The sequence below is a fragment of the Nematolebias whitei genome, chromosome 21, assembly GCF_014905685.2.
Source record: "Nematolebias whitei isolate Nwh7 chromosome 21, NemWhi1, whole genome shotgun sequence".
Taxonomy (NCBI): Eukaryota; Metazoa; Chordata; class Actinopteri; order Cyprinodontiformes; family Rivulidae; genus Nematolebias; species Nematolebias whitei.
In genome coordinates, this window is record NC_056518.1 from 10,844,847 (window position 1) to 10,867,410 (window position 22,564).

Genomic DNA, 22,564 nt, shown 5'->3' on the forward strand with positions numbered 1-22,564 from the left:
GTTTTTTTGAGCGCCGTGTACCACAAAATCGGTTCGAGGTCAGTAAGCACAACCAAAATTAGTACATAAGGCACACCAGATTATAAGGCTCACTGTTGATTTTTGAGAAAATTAAACAATTTTAAGTGTGCCTTATAGTCTGAAAAATACGACAAGTGTAAACGAGAAAATGTATGAGCTAAGCTAAGTTTAAACTTGCAGCTACACAGGTTTAAGAATTTTTACTCTTATATTTAAGATAATGTTTAACTACTTAGCTAATGTTTTGGCTTTTTTTTTGTTTCTCGTCAGCATTTTTCTGCTTTACAGTTTAGCTGATGCTTTACTATATCTATTTTAGCTTGTGGTTTGTTATTTTTAGCTAAATTTGTGCTATTTTTAGCTTTTTTTGTAGTATATTGCTAGGTTCACCTTTTTGCTATCATGTTGCTACTTTTTGTTAGTGTTTTGCATAATGATTCTGCATTTGATTAGCTAGAATTTTTTAATAATTAAGTTGTGCCAAAAATTATAACAATCTTTGCCCGTTTTTGCCCCATTTAACACTATAATATTTTTTTTATTTGCTGCCGTAATTGCTTTTGAAAACACATGTATGTATTCTATGTACATATGAATTACTGCGCATGTACAGTATATATTTTTGAAACAGTATTTGATTATTCTTAATATTTAGTATTTTGTCCCTGTAGAAGAGCAAAATAAAACAAGGAAGCTCAAAATATCTTGGAGATCGTTTGGATGATCATAAAAAAAATTGTAGCTGCAATATCCTTAATATGAGGGTTTTTTTCAAGGTACATGAAAAAGCATACACGAATAATATATAATCATATTATTATTATTATTATAAGTAATTTAAAATAATTGGAAGTCTAATAATAAATGGACTTTCACATTGTTCCACTTTTAAAAGAGAAATCCAAGTTATTGTAGTACTTCCAAATAACCAGGTGGTGGCAGCACATAACCGTAAATGATAAAACAGAGAAAAGGCTTCTGGGCGGAGCCAACAACAAAACAAACCATTAAAGCCCGCCTCCTTTCCAATTCTGTTGGCTCTGCGTCAGATAACTCCTTTTCTCATTGGCTGAGACGTCTGTCGCTCAACGATGACGAAAGCCACGCAGTTAGGCGTTTCGAAAATGAAACTGGTTCGTGCTTGACTTCATGAGAGGGACTCAGAAGAAACGAAAATAATTCGTTTAACAAATTAAAATCCCGTGTTTTTACTGTTTCGCATCAACCCAGGGAAGGCAGAGGAGCCAGACGGATCGGACTTCATGCGGCGGAAGTCGAGAGGAGACGTGTTTCTGGTGAGGGAGCCAGGCCTGTTGTAAACAGGCAGCTTCGTGTTGACAAATAAACAGCATTCCTGATCAAATACGAACTAAACACAGCTGTTTCTGGGATTGTGTGTGTGTGTAAAATTAACTCAGAGCTTCTGCATGTTGTCCCTCCAAAGAGAAATGTACCCTCTTTGTCAATTTCTTATATCCATCATTGGGGGTTCTTTAATTAAAATGTATGTATTTTTTCCAGCTGGATATGTTCACTGGACACATCAGAATGGGACGCAATAAACTCAAATGGGTGTAAGTCTGTTTTTATTGTCTTTGCCTGATTGTTTTTTCACCATCATGTTAAATGTCTCAAAATAAGCCACACATTACCAGAGGACAAACCTGTCAATAAGCTTTAAAATGCTTTTTACTGTAGTCTCATGTTAATCATATGTGAACTACAGGAGCCTCCTTAGGGTCTTTTCAATCTTGTCATGTCTTAAGTTAAATAAATATCTCTCGAGAGCAAGCATTTGTTTTTTAGTTGGTTTTAGTTTCATTCTAACTCTACCAATAATTTCTGGCTTAGAATTATATCACAGCGAATGTAGAAAGTTTTAAACTCGCAGCCGACTCACACTTATCGTGCTCTAAATGCTAATTAATTCCTTCCAACTTTGATTTTTCTAATTACCACCAAGTTGAGCCTATACATAATTCCTTAGATGGCGAACTTAACTACCATATTTTTCAGCCTATAAACTGCAGTTTTTTTCATAATTCACACACCCTGCTACTTATACACCGAAACAACATATTTATGGATGTTTTCTCATATTTATAAATCAATTTTTGACTGAGATATGACCGTTTTCATTCATTCTGACTGAAAATATTGAACACTACCGTTTTCAGCCACTAGATGGCACACTAGTAGTATTGGTATGGCATGTTGCTGTATCATGTAATAGGTAAAAGTGGCTATTAATGATGCAATCTGCATGCCATAGCCTACCACCGTCGTCTGCCAGGAGCAACCGTCAAATCAGTTTCATTTCGCTGCACTGCCCCAGTGAAATGCAGCAAATTTGACCATTGAAGTGCATTTATTAAGTAAAAGTTCAACTGAGACACACCTTTACGATAAAGTCGAGCAACGAATAATTGTTTTTAGATGGTTATCTCGTTAAATTTTGAAGTAATGGACAGCGAGTCGCCCTCTGCGCGTTCATGTTTCCGCGTACTGGCTTCTGAAAATGCAGCTAATTTGACGTCAATGTACATTTATTAAGAAAAAGTTAGACAGAGACACCTTTACTATAATTTCAAGCAAACAATTGTTTTTAAGTGTTAATCTTATTAAATTTATTGTTAAAGTCCTCCCATTTGGCAGCCAATCAATTTTTGGCACAACACCGGCCCACATTTCTGGGTTGTCAGTGGTAACACATAATAGATGTGACGTATTTATGTTTTTTCCCACTTTATTAGACATATTTGGACTGATGCGACTTATAGGGCGGCGTGACATTTACGGCAGAAAATGCGTCTGCTTTTCTATGTATGTGAATGTTCCTGTAAAGTGCCCTGAGACAACTTTGTTGTGATTTGGCGCTATATAAATAAACTGAATTGAATTAATGTTAAAAGTGATCAGAGTCGGTATGCTTGGTTTTGAATTCATGCTATCAGCAGTAATCTGGGTGCAAACCTCTCTGAGCAGGGTTCACAGTATATTTATTTTACCTGTGAAGTGTAAAAGAATCAGGAATCCTTCTGTGAGATCAACACTTCACCTGCTTCTCTCCTGTCATGTTTCTTTCCAGCCTGTAGCAGCGGCTCCTCTGTGAGACTGAAGCCACGTCACTATGGCGCACTTTGACACGGACTACCAGCGCCTGGAGGCGTCCTACAGCGACTCTCCCACCGGAGAGGAGAACCTGCTGATGCATGTGCCCGAGGGCAGCAAATGTATGAAAAACATACACAAATCAAAAACTAATCATTTTTACACACCTTTACCTTACCTAATCATTGTTTAATTTGTAATGAACCCTTTGCAGCTCAGTGGCACCACATAGAAAACCTGGACCTGTTTTTTCAAAGAATATCCTTTTACACAATTTGGTATGAATAACTTTTATGCCATGCTCTGCTTATACACCGACTGTCTTGCATTCACAAATCTCCTTAACTTTCCCCACGTCTATAATTTACACCAGAAGAACGGATTCACCTGCATGTTGTTGGGAGAGATTTTTGAGCTGGTGTATGTATTTTATCATGAATGTATTTTTCCTTGCAGTCTTGGTTAAATGTACCTGACGTATTTGTTCTCATGCTCTTTATTCCTTCCTGTTTTTTTTCCTGCCTCTTCTCTTTTGCCCTCTGTGTGCAGTCAGCTGCTGTTTGTGGTTGGCTTCACGGTATTCCTGGCCAACTGTGTGGATTATGACATACTTTTTGCCAACAAGTTTGTAAACCACACCGATTCCTCTAAAGTCACCATACCCGATGCAATTTTACCAATGGATGTCTGCAGTGCCCAGTGAGTCAAAAATTTTTTTATGCACTATGTGTAAAAGTTACTGTAAGTTCCGGACTATAAGCCACAACTTTTTATTCACACACTTTGAACCCCGCAGCGTATAAAATGCTGCGGCTAATTTATAGATTTTTTTATTTGTAAATTTGTTTGACGGGCTAACAAGCTTCTTGACACCAAAACATGTATTTGTTTGCTTGAAATTATAGCAAGGGTGTGTCTCAGTCTAACGTTTGCCTAATAAATGCACTTTATTGGTCAAATGAGCTGCATTTCGCTGGGTGGTGCAGCTGGTTTGACTGTTCCAAGCAGCGAGCAGACCAAAGGTGGGGGGGGGACAATGGCAAGCCGATTGTGTCATTAATAGCTGGTGAAGATTCTCAGTCATCCAGGACATAGTAAGTTCAAAAAAGTTCAAGAAAAAAACAATAATGTATAATAAATAAAGTCCAGTTGTTTTTGTATTGAACTTTTTTGAATTTGTCATTATAGCCACGTTTACATGATACAACGGCATGCCATAACGCTACTACTACTCTGCTGTCATCTAGTGGCTGAAAGTGGTACTGCTCTTTTTTCTTCCAGTCTGAATGAATGGAAACGGTCATATCTCAGCCAAAAAAGGTTTATAAATGTGGGGAAAAAATTCATAAATATGTCGCTTCAGCCTATAAGTCGCAGGGCATGTAAATTATGCAAAAACTGCGACTTATAAGGCGAAATATACAGTACCTGTATAAAAAAAAAAAAAGTAAAAAAAAAAATAAAATCAGACCAATTAAATTACCGAACAGGTCACAGCGGACCAACAAAATTTGGAATTATCGTAAATCAAACGCGGTCACACTAAATTCTTCAGTTATTTTGCGATTCGTGCACAGACCCTCGTCATGGAAAGCACACGAAGAAATGCTTACGATGCAGCTTTCGAGTTAAAGGCGATCAATCTGGCTGTCAGAAGGAAATAGAGCTGCTGCACGTAAGCTTGGCATCAATCGATGGTGAGACGTTGGACACGGCAGCGTGAAGAACTGATTCAATGCAAAAAACAATTATTTGTATTTTGTATATTTGTATTTTCAAGACCTATTTGTGTATATTGCCAGTATGTATTTAATTAAAAGTAGAAAAAAAATCTTTCTGTGTAAATATCTCATGTTACGATGACACCCGTGGCTTATAGACAAGCACGGCTTAGATATGAACAAAATCCATCCGTTTTCTTCCGCTTATCCGGGATCGGGTCACGGGGGTAGCAGCTTAAGTAGGGAGGCCCAGACTTCCCTCTCCCCAGCCACTTGGTCCAGCTCCTCCGGGGGAATCCCGAGGCGTTCCCAGGCCAGCCGAGAAACATAGTCCCTCCAGCGTGTCCTGAGTCTTCCTCTGGGTCTCCTCCCGGTGGGACGTGTCCGGAACATCTCACCAAGGAGGCGTCCAGGAGGCATCCTAACCAGATACCCAAGCCACCTCAACTGGCTCCTCTCGACGTGGAGAAGCAGCGGCTCTACTCTGAGTCCCTCCCGGATGATCGAGCTTCTCACCCTGTCTCTAAGGGAGAGCCCAGACACCCTGCGGAGAAAAGTAATTTCGACCGCTTGTATCCGAGATCTCGTTCTTTCGGTCACAACCCAAAGCTTGTGACCATAGATGAGGGTTGGAATGTAGATCGATCGGTAAATTGAGAGCTTCGCCTTTTGACTCAGCTCTCTCTTCACCACGACAGACCTGTACAGCGCCCGCTTCACTGCAAACGCTGCACCTATCCGCCTATCGATCTCGCACTCCATTTTTACCTCATTCGTGAACAAGACCCCAAGATACTTGAACTCCTCCACTTGGGCCAGGACCTCCTCCCTGACCCGGAGAGGGCACTCTACCCTTTTCCGGCTCAAGACCATGGCCTCGGATTTGGAGGAACTGATCTTCATCCTGGCCGTGTCGCACTCGGCTGCGAACCGCTCCAGCGAAAGCTGTAGATCACGACCTGATGAAGCCAACAGGACCAAATCATCTGCACAAAGCAGAGACGCAATCCTAAGGTCACCAAAACGGATCCCCTCAAGACCTTGGCTGCGCCTAGAAATTCTGTCCATAAAAGTTATGAACAGAATCTGTGACAAAGGGCAACCTTGGCGGAGTACAACTCTCATCGGGAACGAGCCCAACTTACTGCCAACAATTTGGACCAGGCTCTGACACCGGTCATACAGGGACCTAACAGCCTGTATCAAAGGGCCTGGTACCCCATACTCCCAGAGTACCCCCCACAGGGTTTCCCGAGGGACACGGTCGAACACCTTCTTCAAGTACACAAAGCACATGTAGACAGGTTGGGAAAACTCCCACGCACCCTCCAGGACCCTGCTGAGAGTGTAGAGCTGGTCCAGTGTTCCACAACCAGGACGAAAACCGCACTGCTCCTCCTGAATCCGAGGTTCGACTATCCGACAGACCCTCCTCTCCAGAACCCCTGAATAGACCTTAACAGGGAGGCTTAAGAGCGTGATCCCTCTGTAGTTGGAACACACTCTACGGTCCCCTTTTTTGAATAGGGGGACCATCACCCCGGTCTGCCAATCCAGGGGAACTTCCCCCGATGTCCACGCAATATTGCAGAGTCATGTAAGCCAACACAACCATACAACATCCAGAGCCTTAAGGAACTCCAGGCGAATCTCATCCACCCCTGGGGCCCTGCCACTGAGGAGCTTTTTAACCACCTCTGTGACCTCAGCACCAGAGATTGGAGGGCCCGATCCAGAGTCCCCAGGCTCCGCTTCCTTAGTGGAAGACGTGCCGGTGGGATTGAGGAGGCCTTCAAAGTATTCTGCCCACCTACCCACAACATCCCGAGTTTAGGTCAGCAACGCACCACCCCCACTATAAACAGTGTTGGTGGTGTATCGCTTTACACCCATGAGACGCAGGATGATGGACCAAAATCGCCTCGAAGCTGTGCAGAAGTCATTCTCCATGGCCTCTCTGAACTCCTTCCATGCCCAAGTTTTTGCCTCAGCGACCACCCGAGCCGCATGTCGCTTGGACTGCCAGTACCCATCAGCTGCTTCCGGGGTCCCACAGGCCAAAAAGGCCCAATAGAACTCCTTCTTCAGCCTGACATCATCCTTCACCGTTGTGCCCACCACTGGGTTCGAGGGTTGCCGCCGCAACAGGCACCGACAACCTTGCGGCCGCAGCTCCGGGAAGCCACTTCGACAATAGAGGCACGAAACATGGCCCACTCAGACTCGATGTCCCCCACCTCCCCCGGAACATGTTCGAAGCCCTCCCGGAGGTGGGTGTTAAATTTTTGTCTCACAGGAGACTCTGCCAGATGTTCCCAGAACAAAATATTTTGTTTTATTTGGTGGGCACAGCTTACTGTGTATTTGAGTGCGCTCAATAGTCTGGAAATTACGGTATATTCAGAGTTTGTCTCACAATGATAACATTTTCTCCCACAGTATTCAAGGCAACGCATTTCTGATCTTTGTTCTGATAATCTCGGGGGTGTTTTGGCTACATCGCTTTATAAAATTTCTCTACAACGTTTGCTGTTACTGGGAGATCAGATCTTTCTACATCAATGCCCTGAAGATGTCCATGGTGAGACGAACTATATTTTGTCTTATTTTATGTTTTTAAGTGTGAAGCTTCACTGTGTTGACATAAAAACAACCAGTGGTGATAGATCTTCGATGTGCCTCTGTGTTCCAGTCGGAGCTCCCCTACGTCACGTGGCAGGAAGTCCAGGCCAGGATAATTGAGATCCAGAAAGAGCATCAAATTTGCATTCATAAGAAAGAACTGACGGAACTGGACATCTATCACCGCATCCTGCGCTTTAAAAACTACATGGTGTGAACATTTAAGAAAACCTTTCATAGCCGAGTTATTAAACAAATGTCTTCATCACTTTTGACTTCATAGCAGTGTTTACTTTTCGTTGTTTTCAGGTTGCTATGGTGAACAAGTCACTCCTGCCTGTGCAGTTTCGTCTTCCTGTGCTCGGAGAGTGTGTGTTTTACACCCGAGGGCTTAAATACAACTTTGAGCTCATCTTTTTTTGGGGACCGGGTGTGTAATTATATTTTTGTATTCACAGCTCTGTGTTAATATATTGTTTTACTCCATATGCATGCATGTGAATTTTCCTGATTTTGCATTAAAGACATGCTTTTTTTTTATAGGTTCTCTGTTTGAGAATGAGTGGAGTCTTAAACCAGAGTATAAGAGAGGGGGGAACAGGCTTGAGCTCGCAGACAGACTGGCATCTCGTATCCTTTGGATCGGCGTTGCCAATCTGCTGCTGTGTCCTGTCATTTTGGTGTGGCAGATTCTTTATGCCTTCTTTAGTTACACCGAGGTAAACGGTTCACACGTGCACATGAAAAATCTGAACTTTCTCCTGGATTTTCTAGTCATATTGGTTGTTTTTTTTATGCCTAGGTGATCAAGCGAGAGCCCGGTTCTCTCGGGGCAAGATGTTGGTCTCTCTACGGTCGGTGTTACTTGCGTCATTTCAACGAGCTGGACCATGAGCTGTTGTCTCGTCTCAGCAAAGGCTACAAGGTCAGAGCTTCCCTTTCATCTTTCTGCCCCATTTTATTGCGTAAATGTTTATGAAGCATTCACACTGTTGTGATCCAGTTTTCTTCCGTACGTTTTTCGGTGTGTTTCTCGTCCTGCAGTTTTCATCTATTTCAACAAATCATAGATCAAATGTTCAGCTCTTTCAGGACAATCCTGTGACTTTTGGTATTGGTTGTTCTACATTTTCAGATAGCGTTTAGCTAATTTTAACTGTTTTTGGATAAATTCAAGTTTTTCATGGTAATTTCTACTACTTTCAACCTAATTAACTTCTTTCTGCTAATTGCAGCTTGTTACGCTCCTTTCAGCTTATTTCTGCTATTTATCTATTTTTATGAAAATGTTAGCTTTTTCAGCTAATTCCACATTTTTAACTCATTTCAGCTCTTTCCACTTACTTCTGGTAGTTTAAGCTTGTTTTTGCCTTTCAGCTACATTTTAGCTTTTTTTTTAAAGCTAATTAACTAATGTTGTGCTCATTTCTGCTTATTTAAACATAATTCAACAAATGTGTGTTCATTCTGTTTTCTTCTAATTTAGCCTGTTCCTCCATTCCAGCATGTTTTTTAAGCTGAATTCAGCTGTTTTTCAGCAAGTTCTTCTGCAATAAGCATTCACATTCATTTTCTCAGGAAATGCAATTTCTCTAGGTTTATTAACCATCAAACCTTTAATGTGTTTGTTCTCATAGAGACAGATAGTTGTGATGTCACTGTTGTGTTCTTTGTAATTACATTCACATATTCATAGCAGTCTGCTCCTCAGATAAATAGTTATTAACTTTTTATCTACTGTAATTCCTGAACCACAAAATGCACATGTGTTTTAGCCACACATAAATCATAATTTTATACATAAATGAGACACCCCAGTTGATAAGCTGCAGGTATCCACTGTACAATGAATGAAAGTGCTCAGCTCTGTCTGTGCTGTACTTCTTGTAGTACATTAATCATCAGTTTGATGGCATTCACAGACTATGGCTTGCTTTCAACATACAAAAAGCTTGAATGGTGATCCTAAGTATACTTGAAGCTTCAGTATTTAACTCATGGTAACAACCATTAAACCTTCAAAATGAACAAAATACAGGTAATATCTACTGGTAAGCATAATCACTGGACATAAAACGCTAAAAATGGACATAAAAGTGCCAAACACCTAAGTAACTGAAATTATTTAAAAACTATATACCGGGAAATATTACCCAGAAGTCCTAACGAGGTCATGTCACTGGACGTGAAATACCGTAGTACAGCTAAAATGTAGTAAATATTCATTAAATCACTGAAAGTACCACTGATTTTTATTGTCAAACAGTATTGTTATCAGCTGCTGTTTTTAAATCTACCTTTACTTTCTAAACTATCTTATCTTAAATAAATATGAAGGGACTTCTCTTCAGCGCTAATGAGGAGGGGAGGGAGTAAGGGGGAACAGCCCCCTCTCCCCCGCTCAGTTTCATGAGTGAGATGAGCTTAAATGAGATGCTGGTATTTAAACACATTTACAGCCCCTCCTGTTGTCTCCGCTCCGTTTAATGTTCGGATGTGAGCTTAAAATGAGATCTCTGTATTTAATCACACAGTAAGAATTTTAAAACTTTTATTAAAATATGTACAGACTTGATTTTCCTCTATATTTTCATGAATAAAAGTGTGGAAGTTTGTAAGCTTTTCCTCGTAGTCGGGAGGGAGTTGCTGACACAAAGTCCTTTACGTCTCATAATTCTCAGACACCACGATGGCCCACCATTAAAATCTTGAATCTTGTTTTCCGTGGCGATTGTTTCCGCTTTCAGTCGGATCTGCACGGTGGAAATACCTCGGCCGTCTGCTCTTTGTGTGTTCACCCAGTCTTCCAGAATGTTTTCAAGTTCGGGCCATCTGTCTTTTTTTCCTCTGAAAGCTTTTGTTTTGCATTGAGCCAGTTCTTCATGCTGCCGTCTCCAGCGCCTGATTCATTCAACCTTTATTTAGACAGATAAGTCTCATTGAGCCTAGCAGACTCAGTTACAAGTGGGATCTGTTTAGACAGACAACAAAGTAATGAAACTGGACTCATGTAGGAATTGGTGGCAAAAAATTCCTATCAGACTCTTTCTTCTTGGCTGAGAAGAAAAACTAATATTAAAAAACACCTCGCACAAACAAGCACATAGTGACGTAGACATTCTGCAGAGGGGGGAGACGACGAGAGTGGTGAGCGATGTCCGTGGTCGCTCTCAAAGGCACTGTAGAAGTTCTGATAAGGATGGAATAATCAAACAGTTCCATCCGGTGAGATCCATAAACATTCTCGAGGTATGTCGGGGAATGGCCGAGAATAACGCCTATGAGAATCCAAGAGTTTATTCCGCTGGTTTCATCTGGTTGATCCGTTGGAAATTCCTCGAAGGGAGGGGGCGGTGAGCGTCAGATCACATGTTCTCCAGGCCAGTTCAGGTACGGTGGCCTTCAAGGCCAGCCAGGGGAGCCAAATTCACATAAACGACTCGTTGATGGAGAGCTCACATGCGGCAGCCCTGTTTGCTTCTATGAAAGCCAGATCGATAGCTTTTAATTTGAAAGCTGCATCATAAGAAATCCTCCGTGTTTTTTTCCATTATTGACGAATGAACAAAGTCTGTGCCGTGCACGAGGCGTAAAATACAGTAACTGATCTGAAGAATCTGAAGAATTTAACGCCTTATTTTTTACCCTTTCCTACTGTAAACTGGAAGCCTCATTAATGCACGTGTATCTTGAAGGATGGGTCAGTGACAGTATCTCATTGGTCGTTAAGGTTGCACTTCTGGTCACATGATGACGGAGTAGGTGGAGTTATGGTAGGGAATTTTGAAACCACGATCTAGAATCGTAGCACATCGGATTACCTGCAAGCATTCTCTCCCCGTATTGGAGACACCTGTCCCCATTAAGGGTGGGGTGCTAGGAGCCAAGTGCACCCAGTGTCGTCAAAGGTATATCATAGACAGTGGCAGGAAGTCTTTCAAAATAAAATATATATATGTATGAAAACAAAACATGAAAAAGACAAACTGCAGTGCACAAAGTGTGAGACAAAAGCAGCAGCTTATACACCAGCAGTTATGGTATATGAATGTTACTGTGCAATGCACTGAGACAACTTCTGTTGTGTCTTCGCACTATATAAATAAACTGAACTGAATTATCCTGTGCAGTGAATCATTAATCTCAAGATTTCGTCTTTTCTCGTTTGTTATCCTGTAACTCAGGCTGCATCCAAGTACATGAACTGTTTCCTGTCCTCGCTGCTGACAGTGGTCGCCAAAAATGTAGCGTTTTTTGCTGGCTCCCTCCTGGCCGTGCTCATTGCCCTCACAATCTATGACGAGGACGTTCTTGCAGTGGAACATGTCCTGTCATCCATCACGCTGCTCGGAGTGTGTATCACAGTCTGCAGGTGAGGATCAGGCTCATTTATCATCATTTACAGTGAAAGCCACAATGTCACAACGGTTGAATCCTCTGAAACTATCATGAGATCCTCTTCAGTATTATTAATTATGTAGCTTCAAGACTTCTAGGTTATTGAGTACATTTTTGAGATGGTTTAAAATGTATCCATTTAATCCATTTAGTTTTTGTCCAGTTCATCATTTATTTTACAAATTGATCTTTATTTTTCACTTTTCTGTTTCTTCACAGGTCATTTATTCCTGATAAGCACATGGTTTACTGTCCCGAGCAGCTGCTGCGGGTCATCTTAGCTCATATCCACTATATGCCCGACCACTGGCAGGGCAATGCTCACAGATATGAGACCCGAGACCAGTTTTCACAGCTCTTCCAGTACAAAGCAGTGAGTAACAAACAACACCTATGAATCAGAGTTTGCTTGGGCAGGTTAGTTCAAGTGGCTCTGACTTACTGAGGCAGCATCTTCCACTAATGCTGAGCTGCACCATCACTTTTTTATTTACCTTAACAGTAACAACTTTAAGATTTACTTTGATCCCATTTATTATTTTCCAGGTGTTTATTCTGGAGGAGCTGATAAGCCCAGTGGTGACTCCCATCATCCTCATCTTCTGCCTGAGAAGAAAGTCTCTCGAGATCATAGATTTCTTCAGGAACTTCACGGTGGAGGTGGTTGGGGTTGGAGACACCTGCTCTTTTGCCCAGATGGACATAAGACAGCATGGACACCCTGCGGTGAGGAACTCTGTCAAATGAAGACACATCTGTAGAAAAGTGCTTACATGGAAAGTAGCAGACAGTAGACTGATGTTTGCTCTTCACTCTAGTGGATGTCGGCGGGGAAGACTGAGGCGTCCATCTACCAGCAGGCAGAGGATGGGAAGACAGAGTTATCTCTGATGCACTTTGCCATCACAAACCCCCACTGGCAGCCCCCTCAGGAGACCACACACTTCATCAGCCAACTGAAAGAAAGAGTTCACAGAGAGGCAGCGGGGTCTTCTTCTGACACACACCCTCTCTCCTTGTCCGAGTCTGAAGTATGGTGACAGTCTAAGATTCAAACCAGTGTCACAAAGGTTTCAGAGGTGATTCCCTCTCTTCTGTTTTCTCTTTTGTAGCCGAGGAGTCTTGTTGCAGACCTCTTGACGGGTCCCTCCACACTGGCACCTGTTCAGTTTCCCTGCGACATCTCTTTGACGAATAATGCAGCAGCTGGTATCAACACTGGAGCGACCGCCCTGTGCTCTCTGTCACCGGTCAGCAGCAGTCTTAACCTGCGAGGCAGTGTGAGCGCTGCCCACAGAGTTAGTGGTTTCACCAGCAAAGCAATGGCAGGCTCTGGGTGAGTGACCAGCTGCTGATCAAGCTTCTGCTTTAGTTTGAATTTTCTTACAATTCGCAGTGAAAAATGTTTGTTTAGGTCAGTGCTTTTCAAAATGAGGCCGCCAGGGGGCACTAGAGAGTCTCGGAATGCTGGAAAGAAAAAGATTTTAAAAAGCCACAAAAAAAATTATTAAAATTTTAAATTACTGTAATAAAATCGAATCTATTTTTCAATAATTATTTTAAAATATATTTTATAATAATATATTGAAATGTTTCACCATGCTCATCTTTCTGATTGGCTGCCAGTCAAATGTATCAAGCTGCTTTACTCTTCAAGCATAGCAAGGATGAAATGGAGACGTTTCTAAAAAGACCAAAGGAGCCGACCAGCAGCCCTGCTGTGGTGGAAACTGCTGCAAAAAACAAAACAAAGACCTCGTGGCCAGCTAAAATTCAAAGCTATGAAGAAGAAAACATTAAGTATGGCTTTACAGTCGTACAGAAAAATGGCCATGATTGCCCGAAATGTGTCCTCTGTCTGAAGACCCTTGCAAAAAAATGTTTTAAACCTTCGAAACTTCAGCACCACTTGGGAATATAATACAGTGTTTAAAAACATGTTAGTTAATATTTTTATGCTCAGCAGCTGTAATAATTAATTGAATATAGTGAATAAAAGTTAAAACGTTCTAAAAGTTGATGTTTCTTTACATAGTCTGCGGACCACCGGACCCGGAAACCCCCTCCAGCCCACGTCTTTCCCCCCGGCTCGAACCTCCCTCAGAAGTGGCAACTATACTAATCAATAAATCAAGGAAACGTCAATTAAGTTTTATCAGTTATATTAGAAAAGGCAGCTGGACTCTCCAGTCTGTGACGTGTTCAGTGACCCAGAAGAAGAGCCCCGATGTCCCGTGGCATTACTCATTTATAGGGTCCTGGACTCCTCCTTCACAGAAGGGGAGCTCAACCTATCAGTGTATGAGGGGGCGTGGCTAAGTGTGATCTCAGTGGATCTTATGTGGACTGATGTGTTAGGAAATATGAGATGGTGCTTCAAAAGCCTTCTACGTGATGTGGCAAGCAGATTAAACTATTTCTTGAGTGATATTGAAATCTCAGGGAGACTCTCTTTAGAGTTGCTGGCCCAGTTTAACCCAGTCAGAACCGGGTCATAATTTCATTATAATCCCGTCTCTGAGCAGATCAAAACCATAGGACCAGTCAAAAAATATCTTAAAAACACGTTAGTTAATATTTTTATGCTCAGTAGCTGTAATAATTAATTGAATATATTGAATAAAAGTTAAAACGTTCTAAAAGCTGATGTTTCTTGACATATTTTGTAGCATTGTTTGTGGGTTTGCGAGGGGGGCCTCGGCCAGAAGTTAATGCTGTGTGGGGGGCCGTGTCAGGGAAAAGTTTGTGCACCCCCGCAGTTTAGGTCACCTTTTCTTTGAACACTTTGTCACTCTTCTCTGCCCTTTTTGTGCTTTTATTTCCCCAAAAGGACGGATGCTCGGACTGTGAGCTCAGGCAGCAGTGTGTGGGAGGGTCAGCTCACCAGCTTGGTCCTGTCAGAGTACGCCTCCACCGAAATGAGCATCCATGCACTCTACATGCACGAGGTAAACCTGTGCGCATGCGAGATGTGCTAAAATACATCAAAGGTCATTTGAAACGTGAGCTCCGTTCAGCTTTGTTTGTAACGTTTTGCTTTTTTTAGCTTCACAAACAGCAAGCCCGCGGCGAGCCGTCACGCCACACGTGGCACAGGCAGGACAGTGACGAAAGCAGCGACAGCATCCCGGATGAAGTAAGAAGCGAACCGAGCGCTCGCTCTCGAAGTTTCCCGCGCTCGCACACTTTCCCCATCATGGTTCCGAGTCCCAGTGCCATTCCCGCTTCAGCATCAGCCAGCAGCAGTGCTGCAGTGGACCAGCAGGGGGCGAAGTCACGGCGCCACAGTGGGCCCAGCACAGGTCTCTTCTAATGTTTGGACTTCAAGCATGATGGGAAAATGTCCGTACTCTTCTAATAGGGCTTCTTACGGAAGAGGATTAGAGCTACAGTGCAATTATTTTTTCCCCTTAGTTAGGTTATTATTAAAGATTTAAAAGACAGAAATCTGAGATTAAGGTCAGAAATCTGAGATTGAAGTTAGAATTCAGAGATTAAAGTCAGAAATTCTTGCTTTTTTCTCAAAATTCTGACTTTTTATTTTTTATTTTTTCAGAATTAAATTTTTTTTTCGCACCATGGCCCTAATCCTCTTCTGTAGTTTCTGCTTTTCTGAATATACATAAAGTTTCAAAATGCTGACATTGCACTTTTTCAAAAATGTTATTTATATATTAAAAAAAATATTAAAATAGATTTGGAAATATATGATATCTTTTTTAAACCCTGCCGAACACTTTACAACTCTGTAGCTTGTCCGGTGTACAGATCTGCATCTTTTTGGTACTTTAACTATCCCCAGCCATTCCCGCATATCGTGGTGTCTCTGAGCAAGACACCCAATCCCTAATTGTTCCCCGGGCGCTTACATAGCTGCCCACTCTCCACCTGGGTTAAATACAGATTACCAATTTCACCACTGTACGGGAACATACAATGATGACAACACGTAGCAATTATACTTTGTGTTTATTTTTTCAGATAATGTTGGTGCAGGAGGAAAGGTGGTGAGGACGGCTCGTGTGCCGATGGGTGGATGGGCTGAGGACGGTCAAGCAACTTCACGGCATCATGAACCACTCGCAGAGGAGACTTCAGAGGATGAGTTGCCTCCTCACATACACAAGGTCCATGCTGTTCATGTGGCAGGTTGTTATATTTGTGAATGGAGCCGCTAACATATCCTGTCTTTTTTCACTCTCCAGGTTACATAATGAAGCCACGTGAACGAGTTTACACCCTAAACACATCCCCATCCCAGTTCACATCTTCCCCAGGACTGATGTTTTCTCACAGCTGAAAGGTGCAACGGGGGTTTATCACCATCCATTCAAAAGCTCACCAAGGGACATCTCTACAAGTTTTGACTGGTCTTTTAAACACTGAGCTTATGACGTTTAAAGCATACAGTACTGTTTTTTTCTAAAATGGTTATATTGGGAGAAGTTCTGCCATCAGAAGAGGATCTACAAGACACTTCCTAAAACCATCAGTACCACCAGACCACGATAAGAACTTATGTCACCAAATTGCATAACAAATGTTTTTGTTGCTGTAAAAAATAATCTTGACATTTTCAAGTATTGTTGGTAAATTGCCAACAGTTTGCACATGTTAGCTAAAAAAAATCTAGACTGATTTCTTTGTATTGCTTAGACTTTTACAAGTAGGACAAAAAACTCAAGATGTTTTCATGCATAGTTGCTTTCAAGCAAAAAATAAATAAATAAATCAGCTAGTTTTAAAAAAGATGCTGTAAGATACAGACTTTCGTTGTGGTGTGTTATTTTCTGGTTTCTGTATTTTGATTCGCGTTTTACTTTGCAAAGCCAAATGAACGCCTCAAATAAATAAATAAAATGTGTTGCATACTTTTTTAGACGACTTTTGGCTCGACTTGATTCACACGGTTCAGAACAGCAGGTGTGTGGAAACGGATTTAAATCTGGTGTCGCCTAACTTTTTGCTTGTTTTGCCATTCTGTTAAAATTATTTCATAAGATTAACTTAATAAAGCAGTCGTTTTCAGCATGTAACACAGATTATTTGGATTTATTAAGACGGCACAATTGCATGTGCAGGAGCAGAGTTTCTAATAGATTTTATTTTTTATTCTCACTATGGCTGTTCTTTCTCATCATCATTTAAAGAGTTCTGTAAATTAGTATTTATGCACTTTAATAGCTTGTTTTAAAGCATATGAATATCATATAACTTGGATTTGTTTGATTTTGTATGTTTTTGTAAGTAAATGTTTTTTTTTATTCATGTCTCAATATGCCATGATGAATGACAGCAAGTGTTCTTAATATTTTGCACTGGAGATGAGATGGAAAATATAAGTCATGTGGGATGAATACGGTCAGTAGTGAATGAAAAAGTGATTTGGGATGATAAATTAAAGACATTATTGTTTTTGTGTATAAATGCTGTATAATACCACTTTGTACAGTTGTAAATTCATCTATTAAAGACGCAACAATTAATGTGAACTTGTATGCTGTTAACAATTTCTAACTTAAAAAAAAAAAAAAAAAAAAACTCGCTTCACCGTAATATCTCTCAAATACCTTCTTTGGTTCAACTGACGTCAGAGCCCGGATAGCTCAGTCGGTAGAGCATCAGACTTTTAATCTGAGGGTCCAGGGTTCAAGTCCCTGTTCGGGCGTAAGTTTTTTTTTTTTTTTTTTTAATACTTATTCATCACATAAAATCTTGAACATGTGCCAACAACACGTAGTTCACGAGTAGACACTGTCATGTCACGGTCTACAGGCACATTACACGTAAAAAAATCACTAGCCAATATGAAACAATAATAATCACTCCTCCTTACCAATGGCCTAGCATGAAGCAATATAATCATCATCCATCATTAGTAGCTTAAATACCTCATTAAAACTCCAGTAGTGGACTAGGTCTACTGTAATGTTACCCAGTTGTAGGGCCAAGAGACAAACATGTATGAACAACATTCAGGAATTATTTCTAAGAACATTATGAAATATTTTACATGAACAGTAAGATCGCTCCTCCTATGAACAAATATAACCCAGGCGAGCTAACCTTGGACAAACAACCAAAGATAGCTGTGATGGTGAAGCTCGTCAGCCACATTAAAGAAGACTGGCAAAAAATAAAATAAAAAATTATAATCTACTAATAACTTCAAATGTTCAGCGTATTGTTTTGTGCTATTTGTGCTTAATGTATTCTTAGTTTAACATTTCTTAGTCATATCTTAGATCTTATTACTGTTTTTCTTTACAATTTATACTTTTTTTTATATAACTGGAACATTGTGTACACAATTTTGTTCCGCCACATGTACCACATGTGGTGCAAAAGACAAATAAACTCTGACTATGACTAAACGCTCAGAGAGCTCATGTTGTAATTTCCCATCTATTTATTTTCACTAATTGATTATTTATATGTAACAACAAATATGTTCTTAATCTCAATTGAACTTTACCTGGTAAAATAAAGGTTAAATAAAATAAAATAATACAAGGATTTTAATAATCACATAATTTATTAGTGGAGTTTATGAAGGGCACACAAAATCTGAAATCTTGGACATTTCATCATTGAATGTTTTTTTTTTTTTTCAGATCCTATTTGTTCAAAAATTTGCAATATCCTTTGTAAAAACTTAAAGATATCAAGAACCTTATGTTCCAGCCATAAAGCCATTCTGAGGTTCCGCTATAATATTATTAAGGACTTTTTTAAGTTTTATTATCATTGTTAAGTAAAGAGCTGGGACATCAATTATCCAGAAGTAATGCATCTTTCTGAGATTTTGGGATTAGTGTAATTAAACTTTAACATAGTGATGAAGGAAGTATTTCTATCACCTTTCAATGAACAATGTAAAAAAAAGTAAGTTCTTCTGAGAACATCTTATAAAATTCTGATGTCTGTCCATCTGTACCTAGGGATTTATTTGATTGAAGACTCAATAGTTTCCTTGATGTCATCAGGTGTGACTGAAGAGTCACATGACACTTTGTTTTCTTCACCCATTATTTCTGCACCACTTAAAAAGACTTAACGAAATAATGAAGTTCCTCAGGAGAAAGTCTAGATTCATACAATGATCTGTAAAAAGTTTCACATATGTTTGCAATCAGTTTGGGATCATCAATAATTGTGCCATTTGAATTAAGTTTTGCGATATCAATTTTTGTTTGTCTTTGCTTTTCCAACTTAAAGAAGCAGCAGCTTGAATTTTGTTCCCCCTCTTCTAACCATTTGACCCGTGAACGTGTAAAAGGCCCTTTTGCTTTTTAATATAAGTTTGATCAATTTAAGCTGAAGGGATTGAACTGTTCTTCAGACGGATTTTCAAGTAGAAGATAATGAGATAAATCAGACATCAGGCAGTTTTCCTCCGTTTTGATATTTTTTAACCATATCTGCCCCAGATTTCTTTGATAAATTTCTTAATTCATATTTTAAAAGCTCCCAGTGACGTCCATAATTATTTTCAGATTGTGCCAGTTTTAAGCTATTTTAGTTTTAAATGTCAAATAGACAAACTTGTTGTCAAGATTTGTTTTTTCATGTAAAGTTTGTTTTGATTATTTACCCTCCAGATATCGATTAAGCCTCTCTCATTCATAAAGTCAGAGAATTCATTTTTTGCCTGCTAAGCCATCGATCAACCTCATCATTCACAGTGATGTTGAAATCACCTCCTAAAATTACCTTAATGTCGTTAAATATTTTAACAAGAGCATCAGTACTGGAGTTCAAAGTTTCAAACAGCCTGAAGTTTTCCTTAACATTGCCATAAATGTAGCCAATCAGAAAAAAAAAAAGATTTATTGCATGTGATAACTGGGAATAAAATGTCCAGCTGGGTCAGTTTCTGTGAGGATGATGCTACCATTAAATTTGTGTCTCAGAGTTAATATTCCTGCTGCGTGGTGACTTCCATGTGCAAGTCTCCCCACTGAGCTTTCCATAGTTATAGTCACTATCAAGGGAATGAGTCTCCTGTAGCAAACAAAAATCAGCCCCAAAATTATATTCAAATAGAAATAAAGTTTTTTCTCCTAGTGATATCAGAATGAAAATAAACTTTATTAACATTGCACCGAGATACAACCAGAACACGTACGTACAGCCGTCCGAAAGATGGACAGAGTGCACGAAGCTGCTGCTCTAAAGTGCGGTCTTCTTATTCTTATTCAGAATACATTTTTTTAGATAGAAAAAGGGACAAAGCCATGAGGAGAGGGCAGTGGCATTACAACAAAGATCTCTGCACATCTTGTCCTTACAGGGCAAGATTTAAGGCATCACAAAACTCTGCACATTTATGAACGCGTACATTTGCATTGACAAACGAGGTGGTCCATGAAGCCCTAGACAGTCCATTGTCCTGATAAGATGATGGTCCGCTGGCACAGTTCTAATAAGACTCCAAAGAATGGGGGGGGGGGGCCGGCTTGCGATAGATGAAGCTTTTCCTTAGTTTACACATTTCCCAGGATAGTTTCCATTTCGGGAGATGTGTAAAAAAATAGGAGCTGCTCCGATACGCAGACAGAGAGCAAAATAAAAGCAGGAGGAAAACAGGGAGCGGGAAGGAACGCGTGCGCCTCGCTAGAAAGCTAGAGAAGAAAAAATATCCCTCGGTCCTCGAGCATTAACTGAGAAGAACTTCAACATAGAAATTAACAAGAAAAAAAGAGTTTTCCTCAAACTTAACTGAGAACAGTAGAATTTTTCCTCCATACCAAGTTGGGACCTGACAAAACAGTTTATTCAGTTTCTTTGCCGTCCACAAAAGCTCGTTCTTCTACAAAGTAGGCGATCTTCTTATCTTTGCGGGCCTGTTGAACTATTGGCCATAGCCGGTTCCGTTTCTCCACAGAAAGATCTTCTTTGAAGAGGAGATTTCGTTGCTTCGTGAGTCAGAAGTCTTTGCCATTTTCCAGATCAAGTTGTGTAAATGCTGCATAGAGAACTGGACGATGATATCTCAGGGTTGTGTTGTGGTTGGACGTTTTCTGCCTAGCCAATGGACTGAATCAATCACCTCCAGAAGCTTTTCTTTATGGTTTTGGATTATATTCTGACATACCTCCATCACCTTAAGCCATACGTCCTCCGTCTCTTCTTCGGGCATCCCGCGGAGTCGCAGGTTCCATGGCCTGTTGTAGCGCGCTCCAGCATTGTGTTTTCCAATGATTGCATCTTTTCTTCAACTTTGCTGACTCAGCTGACTGTGGTCTGCAGGGTGCTTTTAATGTCAGTTGAGAGAAAGTTAATAGATTTCAAGTCGTCGATAGATTTCCTGAAGATGTTTGCTCCTGAATAGCTAGCTTCAGCACGGCTATGACATTCTCTGCTGTGGCATGCTCCATTTTACCTTTCTTGGTAGACGGTGATTTTGTAGGAGTAACTGGTAGATGACCTCAGTTTTGGGGTTTGTTCTAAGGGTTGAAGACATTACGACATTTTTTCTGCTCCAACAATAATTCATTTATCTTGAACTATTTTACTTTGTAAATCAAAAGTTTTTAGCCTAAATTTAGTCTAAAATCAAGTAGTGGTTACAAACATTATACAATATGTAATTATCTCTCAGATGGGAGGTAAATGTATTCAACATAAAAGTACTTCTTCAAATCTGTAACAACGGTGTACCACAAGGTTCAGTCTTAGGACCCCCCCTCTACATAAGTAATGTAGGTCAGATCATCCCTGATGCATCCATACATTTCTATGCTGATGACACAGTTGTTTATTGTCGAGCTAAAACAGTTGATAAGGTTTTCCAGCTTTTGCAATCTGCTTTTGACATCATCCAGTCAGATTTGATCCGTCTCAAACTTGTACTAAACGCCGACAAAACCAAAGGGATGTACAGAAAGTCGGTCCCAGCAGTCCTTCCTTTGATTTAAATGGTGTTCCTATTGAGTTTGTCGATTTTTATAAATACTTGGAAATCTTTGTCAATTTGCATCTCTCTTTTAAGCCCCACATCAAAACTTGGTACAGAAACTGAAAGTTAAACTGGGTTTCTTTTTCAGAAATAGCTCCTGTCTATCTCTGAATGCTAGAAAACACCTTGCAACTGTCTTTCCTTCCCTCCATTGATTACAGTGACATCATTTACATGAACACTCCTATACAAGCACCCTGCAGATGCTGGACTCATGGTGCGCTAAACAGGCTGTAACTATCGTACCCACCATCGCACCCAGTATTCACTGGTTAACTGGTCATCATTAACTTCACACAGACTCTCCCACTGGTACATATTCATCTTTAAATCTCTTCTCGGTCTGCTGCCTTCATACATTTCCTCCTACATGTCTCTGCGTGAGTGCAGCTACAGCGTGCGCTCTCAGGACAGAAATGTGTCCCCTCACTGAGGACTGAACTTGGCAAAAGGGCCTTCTCCTACTCTGCTCCTGTATCCTGGGATACCTTGCAAAAAGATCTGAAGCTCTCGACCTTGACAAGAGAAGACTAAGTGGCTTCAAACATCTGCTAAGTTCACGGCAAAAACCAATGCAGACATGTTCCTGTTTTTAGTATCGATTGCTTTTACATTGTAGCCATTATTGTTTCACTTTTTAATTTTTTTTCCCAATTTATGCTTTTACTGTATGATTGTCTACTGTTGTCATCATTCTGTTAAAAACAGGTCTCTCTTGTAAATGAGTTGC

General features: G+C 40.5%; 1 protein-coding gene and 1 non-coding gene across 2 annotated transcripts; both read left to right on the forward strand.

Annotated features, from left to right (window-relative positions):
* Positions 1 to 1,126: 1,126 nt before the first annotated feature.
* Positions 1,127 to 16,217, forward strand: atg9a (ATG9 autophagy related 9 homolog A (S. cerevisiae)). The gene is made up of 20 exons (XM_037694592.1): positions 1,127 to 1,316; positions 1,543 to 1,595; positions 3,110 to 3,254; positions 3,347 to 3,390; positions 3,488 to 3,552; positions 3,682 to 3,831; positions 7,293 to 7,434; positions 7,546 to 7,686; positions 7,785 to 7,905; positions 8,019 to 8,194; positions 8,278 to 8,400; positions 11,660 to 11,847; positions 12,093 to 12,246; positions 12,420 to 12,599; positions 12,692 to 12,904; positions 12,986 to 13,209; positions 14,704 to 14,821; positions 14,920 to 15,175; positions 15,855 to 16,000; positions 16,079 to 16,217. The coding sequence occupies exons 3-20, from the start codon at positions 3,152 to 3,154 to the stop codon at positions 16,085 to 16,087; spliced, it is 2,553 nt and encodes an 850-aa protein (XP_037550520.1). The 5' UTR covers positions 1,127 to 1,316; positions 1,543 to 1,595; positions 3,110 to 3,151; the 3' UTR covers positions 16,088 to 16,217.
* A 1,251-nt stretch (positions 16,218 to 17,468) lies between these two features.
* On the forward strand, positions 17,469 to 17,541 carry trnak-uuu. Its single transcript has one exon. It is a non-coding gene; the product is annotated as a tRNA-Lys (tRNA).
* Positions 17,542 to 22,564: the final 5,023 nt, after the last annotated feature.